We start from the raw sequence: 24,386 nt of genomic DNA on the forward strand, positions 1-24,386 counted from the left end.
CCCCTTTTTCCGAGACGTAAGATGATATTTTTTTAACCATCCCCTTTAGGTGTTTTCTGGATGAATCGATCCATGTCTAGATTAGCCTCCTAGACTAAGATTTAAAGTCTTTCACAAATTTTTATACTAGTACTAGTCTAGATCTATCTACCTGGTGCTATGGAACCAAGCAACCTAAGTAATCAGGCGACCGTGTTTACAATTGATTTACTCTAGATCTAGATCTTGCTCGACTAGAAGATGATTCTGTCCAAACAAGACTATTTAGTCCGTTTGCTCGCCAGATTGATAGTGCAAAGCGGCTATCGTGGCACAAGTCGATCGCGCCCGACTCGTTGTTTCAAAACAAACACGTTGTTTAGAGGCGACGAGATGGGCGATCATCCCGACCCGACCTTACCGGGCCGGGGTCACTGACTGGGCGGCGGCACTTAGTGCAAAGGAGCGAATTGTCCCCCTTAGCGTCTTTACTTTTAGTCGTTGAAGAAAAATTCGGTGTTTTTAATGAAATTTTATTATTATTTTCCCAAATTTTGCGGGAAATTGGCTAAAATTAGCGAAATCACGAAAATGATAAAAGCTGCGCAAAGGTTGCGCTGAGGGCAAAAGTTGCGAGCGCAACTTGTGGGTTGCAGGTGCGAATTTCTCTGAGGACAGAGTAATGGTTATGAACAAACTATTAATTGTCCATTTAATATATTTTGAGGTCTTTTCAGTGTTAATAAACTTTAAAAACATGTACACAGATACATATTATGAGGAGAGTTTCATTTAATAAAAGTTTTTGAAAATGAATAACAGATCAAAATGTATTAAATTAATTTTTAGGTCAAAATTGAAGTTTGTCATATTGTTATGAGAACGAACCATTTTAACGGTATTCTTAAGGTTTTTCAGTAAATGCACATGATAAAAATCAAAATATCAGAATGTTAGTAAGGTTTAATACATCCTTAAGTTAGGTTAAAATTAAAAATACATCCCAAAACAACTTTAAATTACATGGAATAAGGTTTCGTTCATAACCATTATGACACACTGTCACGTTCATAACATGATGACAATCCATTATAATGACAAGCATATATTTGCCTCTTCTTTGCTTCTCTTTAGAGTCATCAGCACGCTACTCATCCATGTTTATGCCACCATGTAAAAGGATGTTGTGAAACAGTGACAAGACCCTCACATGATATTTTGCAGAAATATCATAAGGTGCTTGTTCATAACAATGACAAACCTGGATTATCTCAATCAAAGTCATATTTAAGCAAAACCATGCGACGGAGCAGAAAATTACCCTTCTGATGGATCAATGAAATCAATGTCAATCCAATGTTTAATACTGGTCATTCCTGGGGATAATATATATTATATGTTTAACGATTTGGATTTTCTAGACCTTGGAAAGTCTGATGATGTAATTATGACACGAGTAATGAACGAATTTATAAATTTTACTCAGGCAGTAACATCAAAATAACATCATAAAAAAATAAACCCCTGTTAATGGACACACGGTGTTATGATGGTGTATACAAAATATTTTCAGTGTTTGAATGCACTACTGTTTGATAGTTTAAGATTAACAATATTCTGTATTTTACTCACTTCAGACGATTGACACAACAGATGCGTGACCCCCACAAGCCCTGGGTGATCAACTTTGAAATTTATTTTTTGCTCTACAAATCACGTACGGATCGCGTGACCCGCCTCGTACCCTTGTTTTACCAGGCCTGAGCTACTTACACTTCGATTCGTATCTCTGGGGCCGGCAGTTTTTAAGTTATTGAAGGTTAAGTACAGTCACCCCACCAGGGGTTGAACTGACCGGAACTCGCGCTATGTTTTTTCCTACATCTGATAGTAATCCGACAGTCGCGTCGTAGTAACGGTCAAAGAAGTCGCATGAACAAGAATCACATAATTTCGCCGTTTTCGATACTTCTGTACGTTTTACTAGTTCTAGTGTCTCAGAATATGACGTGTCTGACAGTTAGGATCTTATGTACCCGAACACGGCCCTAGTCATAGTTTTAGGGTTATATATCTAGCACTAATATTGGTGTTGTTATTCGCGCAGCGAAATCACAACGTCGTGCCGTACATCTGTCTCATGTAATTCAGTGTATGGGTCTGAATCAACACACAGACCAGTTTTATATTTTCACCAAACACTCAGACATGCATACAAATCAAAACAGAAAACTTTGAACTTTTATTTTTGTTGTTTTTGTGAATTTCATTCTACCTGTCACGTCTCTGGAAATTTTTCAGAAAATAAAATTCATGCCAATTTTAAAAAAGGAAGTGGCTATTCTCACCCGGGGTGAGAATAAAAATACGATCCAACTCTCACCCCGGGTGAGACTTGCCAGCGTAGGCTATTCTCATCCGGTGTGAAACAAGACCTGTTTTTCCTCATTTTGGAATACTGTCTATCAGTGTGGATGGTCAAATTGATAAAAAGCCAAGAAAAAATTACGTTATAGCACAAAAGGAAGCTAATTTGATCGTCTTCAAAGATGCTATGACTGTTTCACTTTTCGAATCGAGCCGAACTACGCGGGTCGCTATTTTGTTTTGCCCGGAAGTTCTCGCAAGATCTATTCCTCCCCTTTCTCTCTCTCTCTCTCTCTCTCTCTGTGTCTCTTTCTGAATACTGTCTATTGGTGTGGACGATCAAATTGACCAAAACAAAGTTAAAAAATGACGTAAAAAAAAACGAAACTAAATTAATTTGGGTGTCTACAAAGATGCTACAGCTATTTAACTTTCCGAATCGAGCCGAACTACGCGGGTCGCCATTTTGTTTTGCCCGGAAGTTCTCGCGCTACTCCTCTCTCTCTCTCTTTCTCTCTCTCCACTGCACACAGACAAAATTGCACGCTTTTAGAAAAACACTAATAGTAGTAATAGATCTAGAACGTTTGTTCACAGCACAGAATTCTATAATTCTGTTATCACAGTTTAGAATTCTGTGGTTCAGGGTGAACGCTTCACTGGTTGGCCTAGGCTATAACGGTGAACGCCCACCAGGGTGAGAATAGAGGTGGCCTTTAAAAAAACCATGCAAATAAAAGTATTACCACATGTTACAACTTTAGTTTTTTGTAGATAAGCTTGAATGTTACTTTACTGTGTCAAAAAATAATTACAATAGAGTAATTCTGAGAGTTGAGGTGGTTTATTGAAATACTCCCCAAAACGCCAGTCTTCAACGCTTGAGACTGGTGAAAGGGCCCAGTAGTAAGCCAGTTTTTAACATACAATTACGTGTGCACTCAGAATGAGTAAAAAATGCCCTATTTTTAGTACTATTATCTTTCTATGAAGAGATATTTATAAGATGCACACATCAATCTACTTGCTCATGCAGCTTGACCAGCTTATTTCCTTGCACAATATTTTCATAAGAAGAAAACATATTTTTCCATGAGAAGTGGTTGATTTAAAAAGTCCTCTGATGCAAACACCCACACCTTTTGGCAAAGGCTGTCGTTATTCGAACTCGAGTCCGAATAACATTTTTTAATATTCGGACTCGAGTCCAAATTTTAAAAATTATTATTCGGACTCGAGTCCGAATATGAAAAAATGTTATTCGGACTCGGGTCCAGAAAAAAGGAAGTGTCTTCGTTCTAAAGATCTAACGTTCAGAGCTTCCCATTTTCCGCCATTTTTTAGTTCCCTCCACACCTTTTCTGCCGATCCGATGCTCGCCGCCTCATTGATAAGCCCCCCCCCCCCCCCACCCCCCATGTTTTCCACTTTCTTTGTTGTAGAAAAAGGTAAAATTGAAGATTAGCAGACCACCTGGCACCTGCATATTATTATGAGCTGTAAAAAAAAAAAGACCGATTCGTTCAAATACACAAGCCTGTGTCATCTCGATTGTTTAGGTTACCAAGAAAAAGTCGTGTTGCTGTGTAGAGCTGAGCATACGGTAACTTTTGTTTCCATAGACCAGCGAACAATTCATTACGTAGATCTACGTCAAGACTAGCTTATTATTGCAATAATGATCAGTTGCAGGGGAAAAAAAGACTGATGCGTATGCGACATTCAACGCCTGGACCGATAGTGCCCCCCCCCCCCCCCCCCCGACACGCACACAGCCACACGTGTGCAGGCCGCCCATCCGACCCCGACACACGCTAACGAGCCATCTTTAATTGCTTCTGATGACCTCTTGACAAATAAACTTTAATTAGAAGCGCTATAACTTTTCAGGCCGGCCTCAAATTCATCATAAGATAAAAACTCGGCTCCTGCACAAAACGCCATTTTGCCCGAAGTGATCCCGGTCTCTACCCAGCCTGAGGCGAGTCACGAGTGAGGCAGGACAGGAAGCCGGAGTCACGAGTCGCAGGAAGTTGGAAGTGATGTCATGCTGGACAAGAATCAGAGTCCGAATAATATTTTTTCATATTCGGACTCGAGTCCGAATAGTCACTTTGTTTGGCAAAGGCTCAGTAATACATAATACAACTTGAGGACTTTTTCTTTTCTTACCCCAGCTTGGGAGGGAGAGGGAGGGGGAGAGAGAGAGAGAGAGAGAGAGAGAGAGAGAGAGAGAGAGAGAGAGAGAGAGAGAGAGAGAGAGAGAGAGAGAGAGAGAGAGAGATGAGGGGGGGGGGGGCAGAAACATTACTACTACACTACACTACTACAGAGGGAGGGTGGTGAGAGCGACAGGGAGGGTGACGTCGAGAGCGCCAAGAGGAGAGTAGCCTACCGTAGGCCTACTTAATGTATTCATGGGTCAAAAGTTCAGCCAATCGTAGCCAGGTTTATCCCCTGCGTGTAGTCGCATGTGTTCCCAGTTACGGGGTCTGTATACACTTTGCTAGGCCAGGCCTAGCCTAGAATAGAATCCTCGATTCTAGATAGTGACAGCCTGGCAATATTTCTATTTAAAGTAGCCTAGTAGATCTAGAGTCTCATATTGTTAGAGACACCACAATTCACAGTGTAACACATCAAAAAGTCTCAAGAAGAAGACCTGCCTAAGGCTGAGCTCTACCGAGGAAGATAAAAGAGGAGCCTGGGCGATCGAGGCCCGAGGTCTTCTCACTCTCATTCATGATTTCATTTCGGTCCCTTGCCTTTCATATTTGCTTCGCTCTTGAGTGAAATGGAGAGCAATCGTCATATGGTGATTTTGATGAGAAAGCAATTTAATTAAATGAAGAATGTAGTCATAAGGAAATACAGTTGGGAAACCAGCATCTACATTTATAAAATTGCAGCCTACATGCACTTCAAGTCATCAGAGAATCAAGAACTTGACAGACATGTTTGTTTCTCTACTAGAGCATAAATTCCCTTAGTTTCTGAAGAGCTCCGTGCTGGAACTGCTTGACCTCGGAAAACTAAAGAGCTTCAATAGCTTGGCAAGTTAGAAAATCTATACCAGTTAAGCTGCTTCCATAAATCTGTAAACTTTATTTTGAACGTTTGTTTATTGATCACAAACTATTTTCTTTCGAGCTAAGGCTGATTTGTGGAATAGAAATTGTTTTAAAAAACACTCCCTTTCTTCCTATTTGTGCAATAGAATTTCATAAAACATAATGAGCTTCATGACTTCATGAACTCTTTGAGTATGTCTGGCATTGACATTTCTTTGTCAGCAAGTGTTTCTTCCTCGTCGCGGGAAACGAAAGGCCAAGAGGAAGCGAAAGTCTGCGAAAGTTTGGCCCCTGCATTAAATTCATTATACACAACAGGGCCTACCACTAAAACCAGTGTAAGTAACTAGTTCAGGTCAAGAAGGTAACGCTCTTTCTCAAAATTTCTTTTCTCTGATATAGCTAGATCTAGAGGTAGACTAGATTCTAGGTATAGCCCCCCCCCCCCCCCCCCCTCCCCGAGGGGGGAAGCCTGACACAACTGACTGTCCACCAGTGTCTTTAGACTTAGATTTAGTTAGTTTAGGTAGGCCATTCCGGACATTAATAAAATAGTAATAGATATCTAGATCTAGATATCTAGATCTATGTTCTTTTATGCACAGTGGAATTGTAATTGTAAATGGGCTGATTCAATTTCATCAATATCGACGAGCTCATAACTCGGCACTCCTGTACAATTGCGGTCCCGTTGCCGTTGGCGTTGGCGATAGAGGATCTACTAGATCTAGTTTTGACCCCACCAACGGAAGGACTTCCGTAACGAGCGACCACCCCATCAAACACAATTCAATAAAGAAGAGGCCTGACCCTAACCCAAACCCTAACCCTACCCCTACCTCTAGATCTACCCGTACCCCTAGCCCTCAATTCTGCTCTGTCTCATAGCATGATCTAGAAATCTAAATCTAATCTAGATCTAGTAACTTAGTATGAAAGTGGCTATTCTCACCCGCCCGGAAGTTCTCACAAGATCAACTCCTCCCCTCTTCTCTCTCTCTCTGTCTCTTTCTGAATACTGTCTATCGGTGTGGACGATCAAATTGATCAAAACAAAGTTAAAAAATGATGTTAAAACACAAAAGTAAATTAATTTGGTTGTCTACAAAGATGCTACGGCTATAAAAACTTTTCGAATCGAGCCGAACTACGCGTGTCGCCATTTTGTTTTGCCCGAAACTCTCGCGCTACTCCTCTCTCTCTTTCTCTCTCTCTCTCCACTGCCCACAGACAAAATTGTACGCTTTTAGTAGGCTACAGTTGACTCAGTTGTAATGGAACGTTTGTTCACGGCACAGAATTCTACAATTTTTCTGTAAATCACAGTGTAGAATTCTGTGGTTTAGGGTGAACGCGCACCGGGTGAGAATAGCCACAAGACTCGCCTGCACTATTCTCACTCCGGGTGAGAATAGAGGTGGCCTCATAGTATAGTGGTCGCTCGTTACGGAAGGCCTCCCCCATTTTACTTCTGGTTCTACGATTACTTAGTTACTTTTTGATGTGCGTCACCTGCCAGATATCAAATTCTTTCATATGGTTGGATGATGCATTGGAGGGTGGCCAGACTTTCCATCATGGAGGTACAAACAAAAGGGAAGGACTTCCATAACGAGCGACCACCCCATCACACACAATAAAGAAGAGGCCTAGACCTACCCCTAACCCTAACCCTACCCCGAACCCTACCCTTACCCCCTACCCCAAGCCCTCAATTCTGCTCTGTCTCATAGTGGTCGCTCGTTACGGAAGTCCTCCCAACAAAAGGCTCAAAAGCTACCTTTTTTTTTTTTTTGCGCAGTTTGATAAAGGCTGGCTCTATTTCTCCGAACATTCGGGAAAATAAACGGAAGAGGCTAGCCGTACAGCTGGGCTAGCCGTACTTATTTTATTCTTAATCGAAGTGTATACAGACCCGGTAACCGGGAACAAAGTCATGAAGTATACAGACCCGGTAGGTGAACTCTTTTGTGAAGTCGGAAAGTTTCAGCGCCCAGCCCAGACCCGGTAGTGTGTGTGTGTGAATGAGAGAGGAGAGAGAGAGCAGGGGGCAGTGCTAGCAAAATGTATGACATGCCCAAGTTGACAGGAGGGAACGAGAGAAAGATAGAGTGGGAAATAGGTGGAGAGAAAGAAAGACAGAGACAAACAAAGAAAAAGAGAATGCAAGGGATACACAGAGACAGAGGAGAGAGAGAGAGAGATATAGAGAGGGTGACTGCTCGATTGAAATTATGACATTGTTCTTTTCTTCAAATTGTGATTCCTCCAACTCCAAAAACGGAGGAAAAACGATCATTCATCGAAAAGACATCCGCAGTCTTCATTTAGAAATCTAGACATCTAGATCTAGGCTATGCCTAACCTCGAAACTAGATCAATGATTTATGTCTGTCTGTCTAGACCTAGGCCATAGATCTAGAAGAACCTAGGTCTACCCTGAGCCAAGAGTGGGCTGAAACTTTCAGAAATCACAAAAGAGTTCCCCTACCGGGTCTGTATACTTTGTGACTTTGTCTTTGTAATTGTTCCCGGTTACCGGGTCTGTATACACTCCCATTCTTAATGACTGACCATAAAAAAAAAATAGTCCTACTGAATTGTAAAAATATTAATTTTTAGTTTGCAGTACCTAAAGTATTTGTATTTGAGACGAAACCAGGTGCCTTTTAATGACAGTGCATGTATTTTAAACCTCCTGTTTTCTACGAAGTGACTATTCACTATTTCTCCGAACGTTCGGAGAAATAGTGCCGATCTCTATTTCTCCGAACGGTTTCCGGCTTCCGGTCTCGTGATTTTTTGCCTATTTATTTATTGCGAGAGTTCGGCGCCAACTTTCATTCTTCCTCTGATCTGGGAAGGAACACCGCATGACAAGCCCGCCTACAGACAACCTTCAGTAACACCTACCACACACACACCACCATCATGTACACACACTAACTAAACATGACCAGTGGGCAACTTTTGAACGTATGACGAACTGAGCTGTGGATGGAGAGACAGTGTGAGTGAAAGAGCGGGTGAAAGGAAGAATGTGCGAGAGTATCCACAGGCGACAGCAACTACAAGACGACGACACCGACCCCCCTGGCCTGGTCCACAGCTCACGAAAGAAAGGAATGCAGCTCAGGCAGTGTTTTGCCTATATTATTGTCCATGGTTCGCAGGGTGCAAGGGAATGAGTGAGATTTTCTTTGTGTGTGCCTGGAGGGAGGGGGTGGGGTATGAAAGTCATGCGGACAGGGATGAGCCGCGGGAGAGAACACGGGAATTGAATGAATGAGTGAAACTGAAAGAGACGAATAACTCATGAGCCCTGGAGTGAATGGATCCTGTGTTTCTATTTTGTATACTTTGAACTGTTAATGAATAAAGGCTGAAATAAAGCCCGAAAAACAAACACACACACACACACTCCTCACTCTCCACTTACTACCACACACAGACACACTCACACACGCACGCACGCACACACACACACACACACACACAGGAGCAAATTTTTGGGTCTATATTATTTTATCTATTTCAATTTTCAAGAGCTAGTCTAGAGATTTTTAGATGAGTGTAAAAACGTGAAAAAGAAAGGTTTCACAACAGAAAGAAATCAAAATTAGAACAGCCCATAAATAACAACAAACATTTAAAAATAAAGACGAGTGTCCACCTGTCCGAAGAAGATTGGCTGTTTTAACCCTAAATGTGCGTAATTTTTAAAAAAGTACAGGATATTACATATAAATTATGGAATCACACACATTAAGGGGCTTTGCCAGTGTCAGTACATTGGTCGCAGCAGTTCTATGTGTCGTTATCAATAACCCTCCGTAGATCTAGATCTAGACAGCACACGAGTGAACACAACACATTACGTTTAAGAGCAGTACCCTTCATAGGCAACACGCCATATCTGTAGCGAAAAACTGTTTGGAAATGTAGCATTTCTTTATATAAATATTTACTGAGGACATTTTTTGGACCGCTTGAACCATATTGTACACGAACAATCTTTGGTAGGCCTATACTATAATTATAGATCTATATAATATCCGAAATTTGCGAGAAAGGATGAGATTTCAGAGTGTTCGGAGAAATAGTGCCCAGCTTTATTTTCCCGAACGTTCGGAGAAATAGTGCCGGCCTGTTTTCTAATGTTGTTAATAGGGCCTAAGATAAGTACGGCGAGACTGGCAGTCTAGCCGTGCAAAAAAAAAGTACGGGTAGACAGCAAGGCTAGCCGTACTTAAGGACGGCTAGACTATCAGGCTAGCCGTACTTAATATTGATTGCTGAATTGTAACTGACATTTTTAGTTTGCAATGCCTAAAGTATTTGTATTTCAGACAAAACCAAAAGGTGCCTTACTGACTTGCATGTATTTGAACCTGAATAATTACTAGATCTAGATCTAGATCTATTGAGACTTGTGTACTAATCAGGTTTGAGTCGATAGGGCCAAACCTAGATCTAAGTACAGCTAGACTCTCAGGCTAGCCAGTTCGAAAATAAACTTGAACTTTATTTCTCCGAACGATTTCCGTTCTTGAGATTTGACGAAGCGAATGGAGTGGGTGGCCCGTGAGTGTGCATTGTGTGTGTCGGCGTGTGTGAAGGGGGGGGGTTACATGAAGGATTTTAGTTTTTGTTGGGTGACTTATAATGCAAAATGGGTTACTGCCAAGGTCGATCAGTCTTGTTTTCTCGCAGTACCTTCTGAAGGTTTTTTCAAATGAAGTATAGTCCGGGAACGTTACCCCAATCACAACTGAAGTATCTGAATATTCAGACATTTAAAAATCTCTAGCTCTAGAAACTGAATTAGATGCACAAAATGCTTCTTCCCAGTCCTTGCAGAATGGTCAAATAAAAAGATGATGCCTAAATCTCGCAAATAACCAAATAATCTCGAGATCGGTAACCGTTTGGAGAAATAAAGTTCAACTTTATCCCGAATATTCGGAGAAATAGTCATTCAATGATAAAATCATTCAAAATCCAATGTAGATAAATAATGCGTTTAATATTGACTTAGATCTAGATCTAGATTATAATGTTTTATTTACATTATTTGCTCGCATCAAGTAATAGGGATCGAAGTGACTATTTGGACTCAAGTCCGAATAGAGAAAAATTATATTCGGACTCTGAATTGAGTCCAGCATGACGTCCCTTCCGACTTCCAACCTTTGTTCTCCTAAATATTTCCAGCATGTATGAACTTTTTTTCGATTATAATAATAACAGTCGAGACGTGAGTTTTATTATCCAGTTACTAGATCTAGATCTATCTAAACTGGCCCTCCCTACATCATTAGTGTGAACAGAACGACTAAGTTGGGCTGACCTTGCCGGGGGCAAAGTTAATTTATGTCGACCAATGAGATTGCGCGTAGCGATCTTGCTCTGTCGGCTTGCTGGTGGAAAAGGTGTTGGGAAGAGACCACGGCTGTCGGTTTTGTGCAATGTAATTAAAAAAATAATAATTACAGAAAAAGTATAACACACTACAAAATGAAATTAAACATTGGAAAGACAAATGGTGGTGGAAGTAATGATGATGCTATAGTGGTGGTGGAAAGACCCTGAGTTGTTGGTTACCATGTATTTAGACACTGTCATTGTTGGGTAGATCTAATGAGAGTGCAGTCCTTTGACTTTTGGCACAATTACACAGTCGTAGTGGGCAATTCTAGTTCTAATTCTAGTTTTACATAAAATCCCCCAATGACATTTATATATATAATGTAACCTCCTTACACTCAAACTCACTTAGAAGCTGAGTCTGATTAAATAAAACCTTTTTTTTTTCAGACCCGAGTCCGAATAGATAAAACCCATTGAGTCCGAATAGATTAAAATTATATTCAGACTCGAGTCCGAATAGAGCTGGCCCCAAACCTGTTGAGTACACAGGTCTCTTTAGATCTAGATCTAGTATTACTAGTAATTAAATTCAGGTTTAAAGTACATGCAAGTCAGTAAGGCACCTTTTGGTTTTGTCTGAAATACAAATGCTTTAAAAAGGCATTGCAAACTAAAAATTTCATTTACAATTCAGCCATCATTATTAAAAGTACGGCTAGCCAGCCAGTCTAGTCGTACTTATCTTAGGGCCTATTAACATTAGAAAACAAGTCTCATCAGTAATTATTCAGGTTTATATGCACTGTCAGTTGCACCTGGTTTCGTCTCAAATACAAATACTTTAGGTACTTGCTGCAAACTAAATTTTATTTACAATTCAGTAGGCCTTTTTGGGGGGTCAGTCTAGCCATCATATTAGTACGACTAGCCCAGCTGTCTAGCCTCTATCAAAGTGAAAATGTGCACATCTTGAAGATTCTCAATGGATATTTTGTTTGAGAAAAGAATCATTGGGCATTGTTGGGACAGGCCCTATTTATGGACAAGAGGGGGAAGGGGAGGGGAGAAAACAGACGGATCATCAATTTTAAAAATTCCCTATTTTACTATAAAGAAAGTTTTTTTTTCATCTCTACACAGGAACCATAAGCTCTGAACTGTATTATCTCACTTTCTAACTGAATCAGTTACGCTTTCGGCTGTTACTTTTGAAATGTAAGAGTATAAGAATGACAATATTTCTTTTTTCTCTTCACTTCAGCTGTGTGCAAGACCCACAATCCTTCCAAGCACTGTTTAAATGCAAGCATCATGAATGGAACTGTAAACGGAGACCATGAGAGTGGAAAAATCACTGTTCATGTGGAGAAAGTCGCAAATACCTCAGAATTCCCATACACTGGTCGAGAAGGTCAAGTTGCCTGCAGTGTTGGCAATAAAGTCTACATTTTTGGTGGGGTAGAGCAAGGCCAGTGGGAAGAACCGAAAGAAACCAATGAGCTGCTCATGTTTGATTTAGGTAAGCTGAATGAGAAATTATATATATATAATAGAAATCTGGGGTTGTTTGTTGATGAGGTTGTTGCTTCATAAATTTTATCACAGAGTCCAGTTACCAATTTTGCTACTGTTCCTATTTTGTTGAAACCCCCCTGCAGTACTTTCCGGGAGTCCTGTTTAAAATATAAAGAACTTCATGATCAAATTGTAAGAAAAAAATATATTGATCAAATAATTTGACACATAACCCAACCACAGTTTCTTGTATTATATTGGGTCAAATCTTCATGTTGCATCATCTGCCAAGCCTTTTGAGTAAAAACTCAGTTACATTGCAAGAAAGTTCTTACATTTGCTCTTCAGTTGCTTAATGAGAGATGTTATTAAATAAAAATGTCCCAATAAAATTGAAGCATCTTTTAAGAACATTTCTTATAGATAACTGGATAACATTTAAATTGAATTGATTTCCAATTATGGGTGCATGTTACTAATTCTTCATCTTTGTGTTTCAATTTTATCATGTATTTTGTGTATATATATACAGTGGAACTCGGATTCAACGAGGTCGCCGGGCCAGACCTAAAATCTCGTTGAATCTGAGTTTTCGTTTTAGCAAACGTGAGGTTTTGTATAGATAATTACAGGCACTGAGAAAGTAATGTGTAAAGAGAAGTGACAAGTAGTGAATGAAATGCCTGCATATTATGAGCTGTGTAAAAGAAATGACCGATTCGTTCAAATTTTATTAAATGCATGCCTGTGTCATCTTGATTGTTTGCCAAAACGTTGTGTTGCTGTGTGGAGTCTAGCATACGGCAACTTTTGATTCCATAGACCAGCGCACAACTCATTACGTAGATCTACGCCAAGACTAGCTTATCATTGTAATAATGATCAGTTGCCAAGGGGGGGGGGGAGACTGACGCGTTTGTATCTGCGACTTTCAACGCTCGGACCGCTAGTGCCCCCCTCCCCAACATGCACACACAGCCACACGTGTGCGGGCCGCCCATCCGACCCCGACACACGCCAGAATAGACATGTGCGTGTGCCAACAACGCATGTGTTTGTATGAAAAAAGGCGCTGATTGGTCGTTTGCAATCGGTTAAGTGAATAATGGTTCACGATGCAAGTGCAATGGATGGTTTCCGGGAATCCGGGAATAGATCAAGTTCGTTCTAGGAGAAAAATTAGCGAAGCCACGTCTGCTGGGGCTGTTCACCCTGGAAGCGACCTCGTTGAATCCAAGCTCGCTAATTTAAGTGCTCGTTGAGTCCGGGTTATTTTTATTGATTTTAAGGAAGAAGAAAACGGGGAATCTATCTCACTTCGTTGAATCCGAGTTCCACTGTATATATAGTCGTAGCATTAACTGTTAAATGAGCATATTTTGTAAAAATGATTGTCAAACAAAATTTTATGATAAAGAATTGCCTGCCGATATAGTATACTTTTACTGATGATTATTTTTTAAATTTCAGACACGAGGAAATGGTCAAGACCAAACGTCTCAGGCACATTACCACCATCGAGATCAGCAGGCTCGTTTGTTGCTGTTGGTACAAGCTTATACTTATTTGGAGGCCTCAGCCACATGTCTGGATGGTTTGATGACACATTCATCTTTGATACTGGTACAACATTTTGTATACCTGGGTTCCTGTTGTATCTGCTCATATTTTAAAAGCTTGTTACTTACTTACTCTCTTCCTAAACCGTCAGGTACATAAGGCGGAGAGCAATCGATGCCACACTTGTCTGTCCCTGGCCACGTCCTCCAATTTTGGCAAATCCAGGCCTGGGTGATTACCTCATCCCTTATTAATTTAGATACTGACAGTACAATTTTTGAATAAGTACTTCCTTGGGATGCTACTTTTATACCTTTTTGTGTCAAGTGTTAAAAGAATTAAATGTAATGAGTTTAATTATATTGTCTTTGTGTTATAATGGGAGGAAAGGTTGGATCTGACTTCGAAATCATTTCTCTTTACTATTTGTTGTTACTCTATAGAGAGAATATGTCCGTTCATGCAAGGCTCATGGTTGAGGTAACTGGAAGCCTCATTGACTGAATGGATGGTTGACAGGTGTTCTGATGTGGTATGCTCCTTCTTTTTTGTCAAACATCTGTCGTCTTAAATCTCTCCTTTTTTGTGTTCATTATTCTCTTGTAACACCTCTAATCTTTGGCACTTATGACCTGATTGTGTGTGTTGCAGAAGTGCTTTAAAGCGTACAGAAACAAAAACCACTTTGCCTGAGTACAAACTTCACTCAAATGGTATTAGTTGCCAGGTCCCCATTTTTTGCTGAACAGAACCCAAAGTGTGTAACATCCCTCTGGTATTGTCTGTTATTTGTGTAAAAAAACAACTGAATGCTTTTACTTCAGTTACCAGCACTTGGGCAATATTGGAGACCGAAGGAACCAAACCAAGGGCAAGAGATAAATTACAAGCTGTGGCCATCGACTCAAAAATTTATTATTTTGGCGGGTTTGGTCCAAAATCCGATGAAGCAGAAGCAGTGGACGTAAGTTTTCATGGTGTGGTTTTCTTGTGCCTGATCTGCAATATGATAGCTTTACAAACTATATGTCATCTTCCCATTATATGTTTGCTGTGTTTTTTTCTTTAACTTCCCTTCTTTATTTTCCATACAAGTTAAGCTTTTTATTTTTTTATATAAAATATATACATTCTGGCATAACAGATTTCCAAAACTGGTCAGCATATATATATTAATAAAGAAATATGATTTCTGCAAATTTCCTGTTTCTTAAGCCCTACTGGTGAGCTGCCCTGTCTTAGAGCTTTTATTCTTAAAAACTGCTGGATAATGCCGCTCTTATCTTATTAATGTTGTGGGGGGGGTTTTCTTTCTTTTTCTCTTCTGTCAAGCTGGGTGCTGACAGTGATGATGATGAAGAATTTGAGGATATTCCTGAGTCACAAGAACAAGATGGAGCAGAGTTTGGCTGGTTCAACGACTTGTATATTCTTGATACAGGTAAATAAGTGTTGGTTTGTTTTCAAAAAAGCATGAAAACATAGTGTGTGCAGGGATTGTAAGCTAGTCAAGTACAAATATGACTTTTGTTTCATCTGAAATCCATTCCTGGAAATTTCTCATAACAGCTGTCATATTTTTGTGCACACAGTTTGTGGTATTCTTCTTCGTGTCCTTCCCCCCCTTCTTTTTGTTTAACTCTTTTTATCCTGGCCGTACCCCCACGGACTCTGTACCCGTCCTGGGGCCGCCGCGCCGTATGAGATGGAATTCAGGGTGTATGTTTCAAAGTGCTATGTTTCTTACATTTACTCTTAGATTTTAAGGAAATTTGGCGGTTATTTTAGAAATTGAATAAAGGTTTTGTAAATGTATGTGGTTAGGAATTACAGCAATTGCTCCATGTAGATTTTGAGGTGTATTCCACCCTCCAACTTGACCCTGATTGACGCCCCCACGACATCCCCTTGGATTTATAGATCTAGCCCTACCCATCAGTACTGCACGAATTCCAGTACTGGTCCCTTCACCATGATGTGAATTGCTATTAGATGAGTCTAATTCCTGTTCATTATTCATTATCATCCACAACGGAATTTACGGCACTTTATTCAGTCACTTTCGTCAAATTAGTCTCATTCCCCTCACAACCCAGCGCCACTTCAAGAAGTACTTCGTCAGTCGTGAACGTGCATTTTGGAGACATCTTTCAAGTTTCTACACCCATCAAAAACAAACAAACCGCTGTTCATTGGAAAATTGTAATTTTCAGACTTCGCCGTATTTGCGTATTTTGGTAATTGCAAGCAGAACTGGCTGTTTGACGTGACCGTATAGCTGTTTCGAGTTTACTTGTAGCCTGGACTGATCCTTGTAACGAGCATACTCGTGGCCCGGATAAAAGGAGTTAAGTTTTTTTCACATTTCACAGATGTGTGTGTTTATGGATGAGTGATATTTCCTTTCTTGTTGGAAAAGGGCAAGACGCTTTCACAACTTGTGCTGAAGATGATCTTTAATTTCTTCTTTTAATTTCAGAAACACTGAAATGGTCCCAACCAATGCAAATGAATCTTGGAGTGCCTACTCAGAGAGCAGCACATGGCATGTGTGCTATTGGTAGAAATCTTGTTATCTTCGGAGGCAGAGATATAGAAGACAGGCAGAACGATCTACACATTTTTAATGTTGGTAAGGAACCTAATATGCCTGAGATCATTACTTTTCTTTTTAAAAGGCATAGTTTTTGTAGTATTTTGCACATTAATGTCCTTTAAGTTTTCACTGGAATTAGCTTTTTCGGCTCTCCTTTTAATGTATTGAATTTGTTTGTCAATGCCTTTTCCGAAAAAATTGTAAACGCCTTTGTAGTTGAAATGTACACTGTACAACTCAGATAAAAGTTTGCTCATTTTTGGCCCCAGCAAGTGTTTTTGGTAATTTCTGCTCTTCAGCTCGATGTACCTAGTAGACCGAACCGCCCCGACGCTTCACAATTTGTCTTTTGAAATTTTCTCACAAGCACAAGTTCATGTCTCTGATGTGGCTGCTGGACAGTCTAGTGTTATTGTTCCGTTCTTTTCTTTTCGATTTTACTATTGTCCTTTTTTTTCTGTATGAAACATGAAGATAATAGTGCTAAGTCTTTTCAGGTATAACCGTTTAAAAAAATGCTTGTATTGACCAGATACCCGGAAGTGGATTACTGATCTGAAAGTGTCCGGTGATGCTCCTGCTGCAAGATCTTTCCACACTTTGACTTCAGTAGGCAACAGAGCTGTGCTTTTTGGAGGAAGGGGGAGGGACCACCAGCATTTCAGCAATTTTGATGTTTTTGATTTTGGTAGGTTTTTTTCTCCAAATCGTTGTGGTCATTTTAGTCTTTTTTCTTCTTCATTCTAGTCTCTTTCTATGGGCAAAGCGAAACTATAAATTAAACTTACATTTTTTATTAAGTTACCTGTGTTGGACATTTCACCTTTTACTGCCAGTACAAAAAATTTTTGTTGCAGCACTATTACATTTTGCCAAATTATTTAAAGGTTTTAATAGTTTTGAGCTCGCTAACAGTGCTGTAAATATATTTATGGAGAATTTACTATTTCTCACTAATTTATTATTTAATCCTTATCTGTGATGTTTCCATGACATATGGCTTTAATTAAAGAATAAACTTTTAAGTTTTGTCTCATAGTTAGGCCATTGGATACTTATTTGTGTTTTACCCTTTCACAAGTTCTGAAGAAAAGCTGCTTCATAAACAGGTGTGGAAACATTTAAAAGTAAGAGAAATTTCTTTCATTTGACTCTGATGTCCTCCCAAAACCTTTTTGCCGTTATGGTGGTTTGGCAAATGGGTGGAAGTCTTGTCTTCTTCAGAGTACGCCCACCTGCAACCCCCCCCCCCCAATCCCTTTCTCAAAAAAGGTTGAAGTCATCTTTTGTGCATCATCATGGCTACCCCCATTTTGGACCCCGGAGATTGGAGACTGATGAGTGCATAGTAGGCCAAGTAATTACTATATGGAGTGCTGAAGTAGACGTTTCACAGGCAAAAGTGTACAGCAACTTCTTTCATTTGTGCTCTTGTATTTTTAGACAAAAAAGAATGGGTGCCAACGACCATCACCGGATGTCAACCTGCTGGACGGGGCCTTCATTGTACTGTTTGCGTCGGAGACAAAATATTCTTGTTTGGGGGTTCAGGAGACTTCAGTGCTCAGACGATGCAGTGTCAGACCTTCTACTCTGACGCCTTTGTTATAGAAACAGGTTTGTGAGTTTGTCTCCTTTTTTCCTCATTTTTGTTAAAGATGTTCAGTTGGAGGTAAAAGCTCAAATCACGGTGCAGTCAGTGAGTCTAGTCTTATGCTTTTAGAGCAGACACGTGTTGTCATTTTTTCAAGCAATGTTTTATTTTTTTATTTTTCAGTTTGAAATTATTTTTGGAAGTTGATGCTCAGATATGAGTTTTGAAGTTCAAGGTGATATGTTACTCTCTTGAAAGTATCAATATGTCTTGAAGTTTAGTTGAGATGAGTGCAGGCTATGTTTTTAGAGTTGCATGCCCCGGGTAGCAGTTTAAGTGATGATTATAAATCATACATCTTGATATCAGTTTTTGTGTTTATGAATGTTCTGTATCCTCAATGATTTTGCAGTAATTGCCATCCATAGTGCCTCTAGTTTCATGATTTACTGCATTGCCAGTGTCTTCAGGGCACCCCTTACTTTTAGTGAGAAAATGAAAAAGAAAAAACATTTTACCCACACCAGGTCTTTGAGTTTTGGGATCGTGTGGTTTATTCAGATTTGTAAGTAATGTTTTCATATGCAAATACACCCACATATTTTTATTTCCTCTTGCCACATAGTATTTGTATAGACTAATACACACAGATTATGCATGCATGGTTGCGTATGGGCTACTAATTTTCCTTTTCATATTAATTAGTTTGGTTTCAATGAATTATTATGTATTTTTCAAAAGATTGCTCGATAGTTTTATATTTTCTGGTTACGCATGGGGATTTTTTCTTATGCCATGGAAAATTGTAAAAAATAAATTATAGAACGCAGGTGGTTTGGAAGGCACCAATGGTACATCTTCTCTATCCCCCCCCCCTGCTTCTTTTTACTCTAACTAAAACGAAGAGCAACCAGAGAATAAAAAGAGTGTATTTAGTGTGCCAAGCTAAGATCACTAGGCATGACATACCTATTGGTATCCTCTGATCCCCTAGCCTGTGGTTCGGGCTTTTGATTTTGTTAATTAATATGTAATGTATTTGTATATTCAATCTGAATGGATATATTGTGCTGCTAATCTGAGGGACGTGATGTTACCTAGTTGGTAACAATGTATTTAAGCTGAATTTACATACGGGTGCATGTTAGTTTTGTTGACTTTATCGTCAGTGACAACCATGGTCCTTTCTCCTTTTGAAAATGTTTGTTTTGTGCAAAACTGGTGTTTCCAAAGAAATTTGAACTGCCGGGACAGTTTTTGAAGTTTGTTCAGCAATTCCAGCATCATTTTGACTGTTAACCTGTCATATGAGTACAATAAATGCTCAACTTCACTTCGGCTGAAAGGATTTTTTTGTTTGTAGAAATAATTTATATAAAGACTCATTTTCCCATTCTTTTCTGTGTTCTGATATAATCCATAATATGGTATTTATTCATAATTCTTTGGTTTGGCTTTCTTGCGTCATCTTTCTTTCATAATCATTATTGAATAATATGTGTACCTCCTTTTTTTTATTTGACTACCTTTTGTCACAAAAAGACTTTTGGGGCTGAGTTATGGTTCTTGTTTATATCAAGTCACTGCATGCTGAGTGGTTTGCCTAAATAGTTCGTTTTTGAGAAATGAGTGGAGGATGGTTAAAGCTTTTTCTTTATTTATCAAAGAGTGGTGTGGTTCCTATTTTTGACTTTGATCTTTTGATCTTTGTTGTGGTGAAGAGGGGCTTTCTTTGTTTCAGTTGCTTTTAACTTAAGTGTGCAGGGACCAGAGAGATGTTTTGAATATTATGTTTTTGTTGTATGACTTTCAAATTGTTGAACGATTGCTGGCTTTGTGTGGTTTAATGAACACATACACCTTTATTGATCATGGGGGTGGTAATTCTGTATACATCTGTTTGACCAATTTATTTACGATTGCCTCCCTTTGAATATTACAAAAACAAATATATAGATTATAGGTTTAGTCATTATATTAATTCATTCCATAGGCTGTATTAATGTTTTACAAAGCATCATATCATCACTCTGTTGTTAGCTTAAATTGTTCATGCCACAAGAACTTTCATGTTGACATGCATATTGTTGAAAGGCACTCTAGCAAACTGAACACGAGATCCCCAGTCAGCTTCCATCAGTCTGCCGTCCATGAGATGGATGGAAGGACGCAGATGTTTGGTCTGAATGCACTTTTAGACTATGAATAGTCAGCAACGGCTTTTCCTTATCTTATTGTGGCAATGACAAAGATGTTAAACTTTCTGTATTTCTTCTTTTTTTATGTTTCGGTTGAGCACCTTTTCCTAACGTAAATTAAGTCCTTTATCAGGAATTATTTGTGAAACGCTCCATAGTCAGCTTTGAGCATAGCACCTACTGGTTACTTTTCGTGCGGGTAATTCCACTTGTCTTGACATTTTCTTCTGATTTGTAGGTCTTAAGTATCCAGGCCGTCTTATTTTTGCCTTTGCCATCCCCCGGTTTTATTTCTTGTCCAAATCACATTTAAAATTACACAATGGCACAAGGGTAATCCCCAATCCTACTGTGATAAATTGCAGGGAGATGTGGGTATCATATGGATTGTCCAATCATTTTTAAAACTTATGAACTTATGCCATACTTACAGCAGTGCAACTGAAACTCTTAATTTTGTCTACGTCCAAATGACATATCATATTGAATGAAATTCCTTCATGTTTTTAGATTGGGTTTTTGCTTCATTCCTGCACTGAAAGATGGGAACTACAGTGGAAACCTGATATAACAGGGATGGTGGGACCGAGAAAAATCCCTGTGAAATCAGAAATGTAAGGGAAGTAAGCATTTGTGGACTTACCCAGCTGTATTTATTCATGGGTAGTTTCCCATGGCCTGCGCATGACACATGGGTGTTGCTAGTATTAGGGCTAGGTCGAAGTCTGCAGCACACCGCAGCCCTCTCTCGCTTCACCCGCTGCGTGTGCTTGCAGTGGAATTGTTTGCGTGAGCTTGCTCCATCACTGCATTACTCTCTCTGTCTCTCTCTCTCTCTCTCTTACTTTTTACACATTGTTAACGAGCGAGCCTTTGTCCCTGTTATAACCGATTTGGCTCCAATGAGGCCCTGTTATTTCCAATAACTTTTAATAAACAAAGAGTAGAAATAAATTGGGATTTAATTTTAAAATTCCCTGTTATTACAGGGCCTGTTATATATGGTTTCCTCTGTATGCCGGCTTATGCTGCTTTTTTTTCATAATTAGTGAATGTAACTTAATGTTTACTTACTTTTCTCATCTTTCAGATGATTTCAAAGACACATCCAAGTCGAATGGCTTTGCACAGAATTCTGGAGACTCGTAGAACACAGCTTTTTTAACGTTTCCATCCTCAAGATGTTTGTGTGGTTAAAACCCCCTTTTGCTGAGCATTGTTATAATTTTTTCCAATGCTTAGCTTAAACAAAGCATGAGATTGTGAGGTTCTGAAAGATAAAAGTGGAAATTGAAATCATAGCAATGCCATTTGTGCATTTTTAACCATTTAGTTGTGCTGGAAACATTTTATCTGATGTTTTACCTATTAAATATATTTAAATTGACTCTTATTGTGTTTCTTGTTTGAAATTTAACAAAGACATATTGCAGGGAAGATGGGAAAGCTTTTTTTTTTTTTTGGTGCATGTGTATATCTGTGTGTCTTCATTTTGCTTGTTAGTTTTGGTTTAGTTTCTTGAATTTTTTTTTTTTAGGACAATCATTTAATGGTCTAATTTTTCAAATACACAGTGATAAGTTTGGTTGTAGCTTTTCATTTGTCTTGGCCCAGACAATTAGTAAATTTAGGTTTGTTAATGGAATAAATCTTATCTTTGGTTTTTAGAGCAATCTACAACTATGTGCTCAGTAGTTCTCATGTTGTTATTGTGAATTTGAGCGCTGTGTTTAATTAAAATTACTATATGTGATAGTATGCAGCATCTAAAGTGTTTTCAGCCTGTTTTTTATTTTTTATTTTATTTTAATGATATTCTGCCTTAACTTCATTGTTTAGTATTGCTACTCATTCTTTCCTCAAATGAAATGGGAGTAATTGTTTATTTTACAGCGTTTACGTCTGTGTGTCCCTTTCTCCCTCTGTACTAATGCTTGATATGTCCCAAGTGCTCATATGACCTTATGCAGTTATTTTGAGCGCCGTAAAACACTTTACAAAACAAAAGTATCTCTCTCTACTTTGCACATAGTCATGTGACTGAGTCCCATGTTTCCATTGTTTCACTGTGTGAAACAATTGCGTAGTTCCTCAACAGGGGTCCCTTTGTCCTGACTTAACCAAACACACACACACACACACACACAATACCCCCTCCTTCCATCCTCCTTTGTTTGAAGTATCCTCTGTCCTTCCCACTTGCTGGTCACTGCTCAGCTGGCCTCACAGCAACTCAAGGGTCAAGTGTATACCACTAAATGGTTAAGATGGTTTTGAAATAAGACCTTAAGTACTCTCTTGTTGGTTCACGCAGTGTAAAACTTTCTTTTTCTCCAAAGGTTGTGAACTGCCTTTTTTGCAAGCAATGCATTTTCTTTTCCTGTAACTTCTTTCGAACAACCTTTTAAGACATGTGAGAGATTTGGGGGGGGGGGGGGTTGTTTTTTATTTTTTTTATTTTGTATACATTGCTGTCACCATCTGGAAATGATCAAATTGCAAATGACCACATTAGTTACTGTTTTACAGTAGTTTTTGCTCACTTGTAAGAATGTCGTAATTGTACATGAATTATTTCTGTGGCAGTGAGGTCAGGTTACATTCTTGGTTCAGTGGGTGGTTTGAGGGTTCCACTCAAGTTGCTCCTCCACTTATTTATTATTTTGTTGTTTCCTCACGCTTTTTTTTCCCCCTTACACTAAGTGGCTATTGTTTCATGGTTCTAAAAAATATTTGAAGACTAAAATTAGTCTGTCTGCACATGTATTTTTGTCTCAACCATGTATCTTCTTCCCTATTTAAAAAAAACCCAGTCATTATGCACCAGTAATCTTCAGAGCGATTTATGCTTTCAGTTAAGCAAGTGCAATCAGCTTGATTGATTTGAACTGTTACTGTCATGAATTGTTGGTTTTATGCCTTTTCTTTAACAAGCCCCGGTTGTTTTGATAAAGCCTAAGTCGTATACATGCATCAAGTATAAAATCCGTAATGTTCAGGATTTGTCATGTTTGTAATGGTGAGACTTAGCTATTTAATTGTTATGAGCGCTTGTAAGTCAGATATTCTTGGAAGTCCAGAGTCTCTCACGCTCTGACCATCTTGACTTGTTGTGTGTTGGGGGAATTGTTAACATCCGTCTGTTGACTTTTTAGATGTGATATTAGCACATCGTGGATGGTTGGCAGGTGCTCTGGTGTGGTTTGCTCCTTTCGTATCAAACAACTATCGTCTTTATCTCTCCTCCTTTTTTATGTTTGTTACTCTCTTGTAACACCTCTAATCTTCGGCACTTTTATGACCTTATTGTGTTGTAAGTGCCATAAAACTCTTACTAAGAAGAAATAAAATATTAGCACATCATTGTGGTGACGTTGCAGGAACTGAAATTTTTTCAAATCGAGCTTGATTTAAGTGGCATGGCATTGAGACTATTGCCCTGAAAACTTTCGCCAATCTTTGGTCTTGTCTTTTGTTTTTTAAAAAATTTCCAGTGATTGTGAAAATGTGTGACTCTACTACATGTTTCTCAGTCATTGTCATTGCTGATTTGATTTATGTCTGTTAAGTTTTGTTTTCTCTTCGCCTTGCTTCTTCCACTTCCAGGAATGTTATGAGGGGCTTTTGGAAATTGTTTTAGCATGTAATAATTCCCATTGGACGTTTGAAATGATCCTGCTTTTACAAATAAAATACATGTGTACAGACATGAGTATGAAATGGAATATTGTATTGTCCTTTTTAATTTATTATACATTTGAACAGATTTACACTTATACGTACTTCAGTACTTTAAGTTGATGAATTATTTTTTTTTATGTCCTACCACCATCCAAGTTTGAAATCATGAAGTCATTAACTTATGTCAGGTCAGAAAAAGATGTTTTAACTCTTCTCATTCTCACTATCCCCCTAGGACTTTCATTACTTTCAATGCTAGTACATGGGAATTCAAACCATCTGATATGGACATTAAGTTCAGATATCCAGCCAGGTGAGTAGTGGGTGCCGCTGGAAGGACTAGAATCTACTTTTCCCCCTCTGTTGTTGTATGTTTCTTTTCCTTTTCCCCTGCGTGGGTGGTTGGCGGGTGCTCTGGTGTGGTTTGCTTCTTCTTTCCTATCAAACATCTATCG

The 24,386-nt window shown here is 39.1% G+C and overlaps 2 protein-coding genes across 5 annotated transcripts in view; one reads left to right on the forward strand and one right to left on the reverse strand.

Moving 5' to 3' along the window:
* Positions 1–5,466, reverse strand: part of LOC101854718 — a 17,175-nt gene extending 11,709 nt beyond the window's left edge. Inside the window, exon 1 of one of the 2 annotated variants that reach the window (XM_005098855.3) lies at positions 5,240–5,466. The gene's annotated coding sequence lies outside the window, so the exon portion shown is untranslated. The remainder of the gene's footprint in view (positions 1–5,239) is intronic. The other variant, XM_005098854.3, reaches the window with a different exon arrangement.
* An 81-nt stretch (positions 5,467–5,547) lies between these two features.
* LOC101855101 (kelch domain-containing protein 2) lies at positions 5,548–23,975 on the forward strand. 3 transcript variants are annotated; one of them, XR_004858568.1, is made up of 10 exons: positions 5,548–5,755; positions 12,049–12,306; positions 13,773–13,925; positions 14,687–14,826; positions 15,195–15,303; positions 16,342–16,494; positions 16,991–17,146; positions 17,902–18,075; positions 20,761–20,864; positions 21,341–23,975. XR_004858568.1 is itself a non-coding variant. In XM_005098857.3 (10 exons), exons 2-9 carry the CDS (start codon positions 12,099–12,101, stop codon positions 18,585–18,587), a joined length of 1,101 nt encoding a protein of 366 aa, XP_005098914.1. In that variant the 5' UTR covers positions 5,550–5,755; positions 12,049–12,098; the 3' UTR covers positions 18,588–18,617; positions 21,341–23,975. The 3 variants fall into 3 exon arrangements, 2 of the variants coding, with proteins under 2 accessions (XP_005098913.1, XP_005098914.1); XM_005098857.3 differs by lacking the exon at positions 20,761–20,864 and adding an exon at positions 18,580–18,617 and having other exon boundaries at positions 5,550–5,755; XM_005098856.3 differs by lacking the exon at positions 20,761–20,864 and having other exon boundaries at positions 5,549–5,755.
* Positions 23,976–24,386: the final 411 nt, after the last annotated feature.

Source organism: Aplysia californica, unplaced genomic scaffold (genome assembly GCF_000002075.1).
Source record: "Aplysia californica isolate F4 #8 unplaced genomic scaffold, AplCal3.0 scaffold00195, whole genome shotgun sequence".
In the NCBI taxonomy this organism is placed as follows: Eukaryota; Metazoa; Mollusca; class Gastropoda; order Aplysiida; family Aplysiidae; genus Aplysia; species Aplysia californica.

Bases quoted from the DNA above. Each gene is read 5' to 3' on its own strand.
- LOC101855101 (XM_005098856.3), top strand. From the start codon at position 12,099: ATGAATGGAACTGTAAACGGAGACCATGAGAGTGGAAAAATCACTGTT. The intron at 12,307-13,772 runs GTAAGCTGAATG...TTTAAATTTCAG, and splicing joins GCTGCTCATGTTTGATTTAG to ACACGAGGAAATGGTCAAGA. The intron at 18,076-21,340 runs GTTTGTGAGTTT...CTCATCTTTCAG, and splicing joins CGCCTTTGTTATAGAAACAG to ATGATTTCAAAGACACATCC.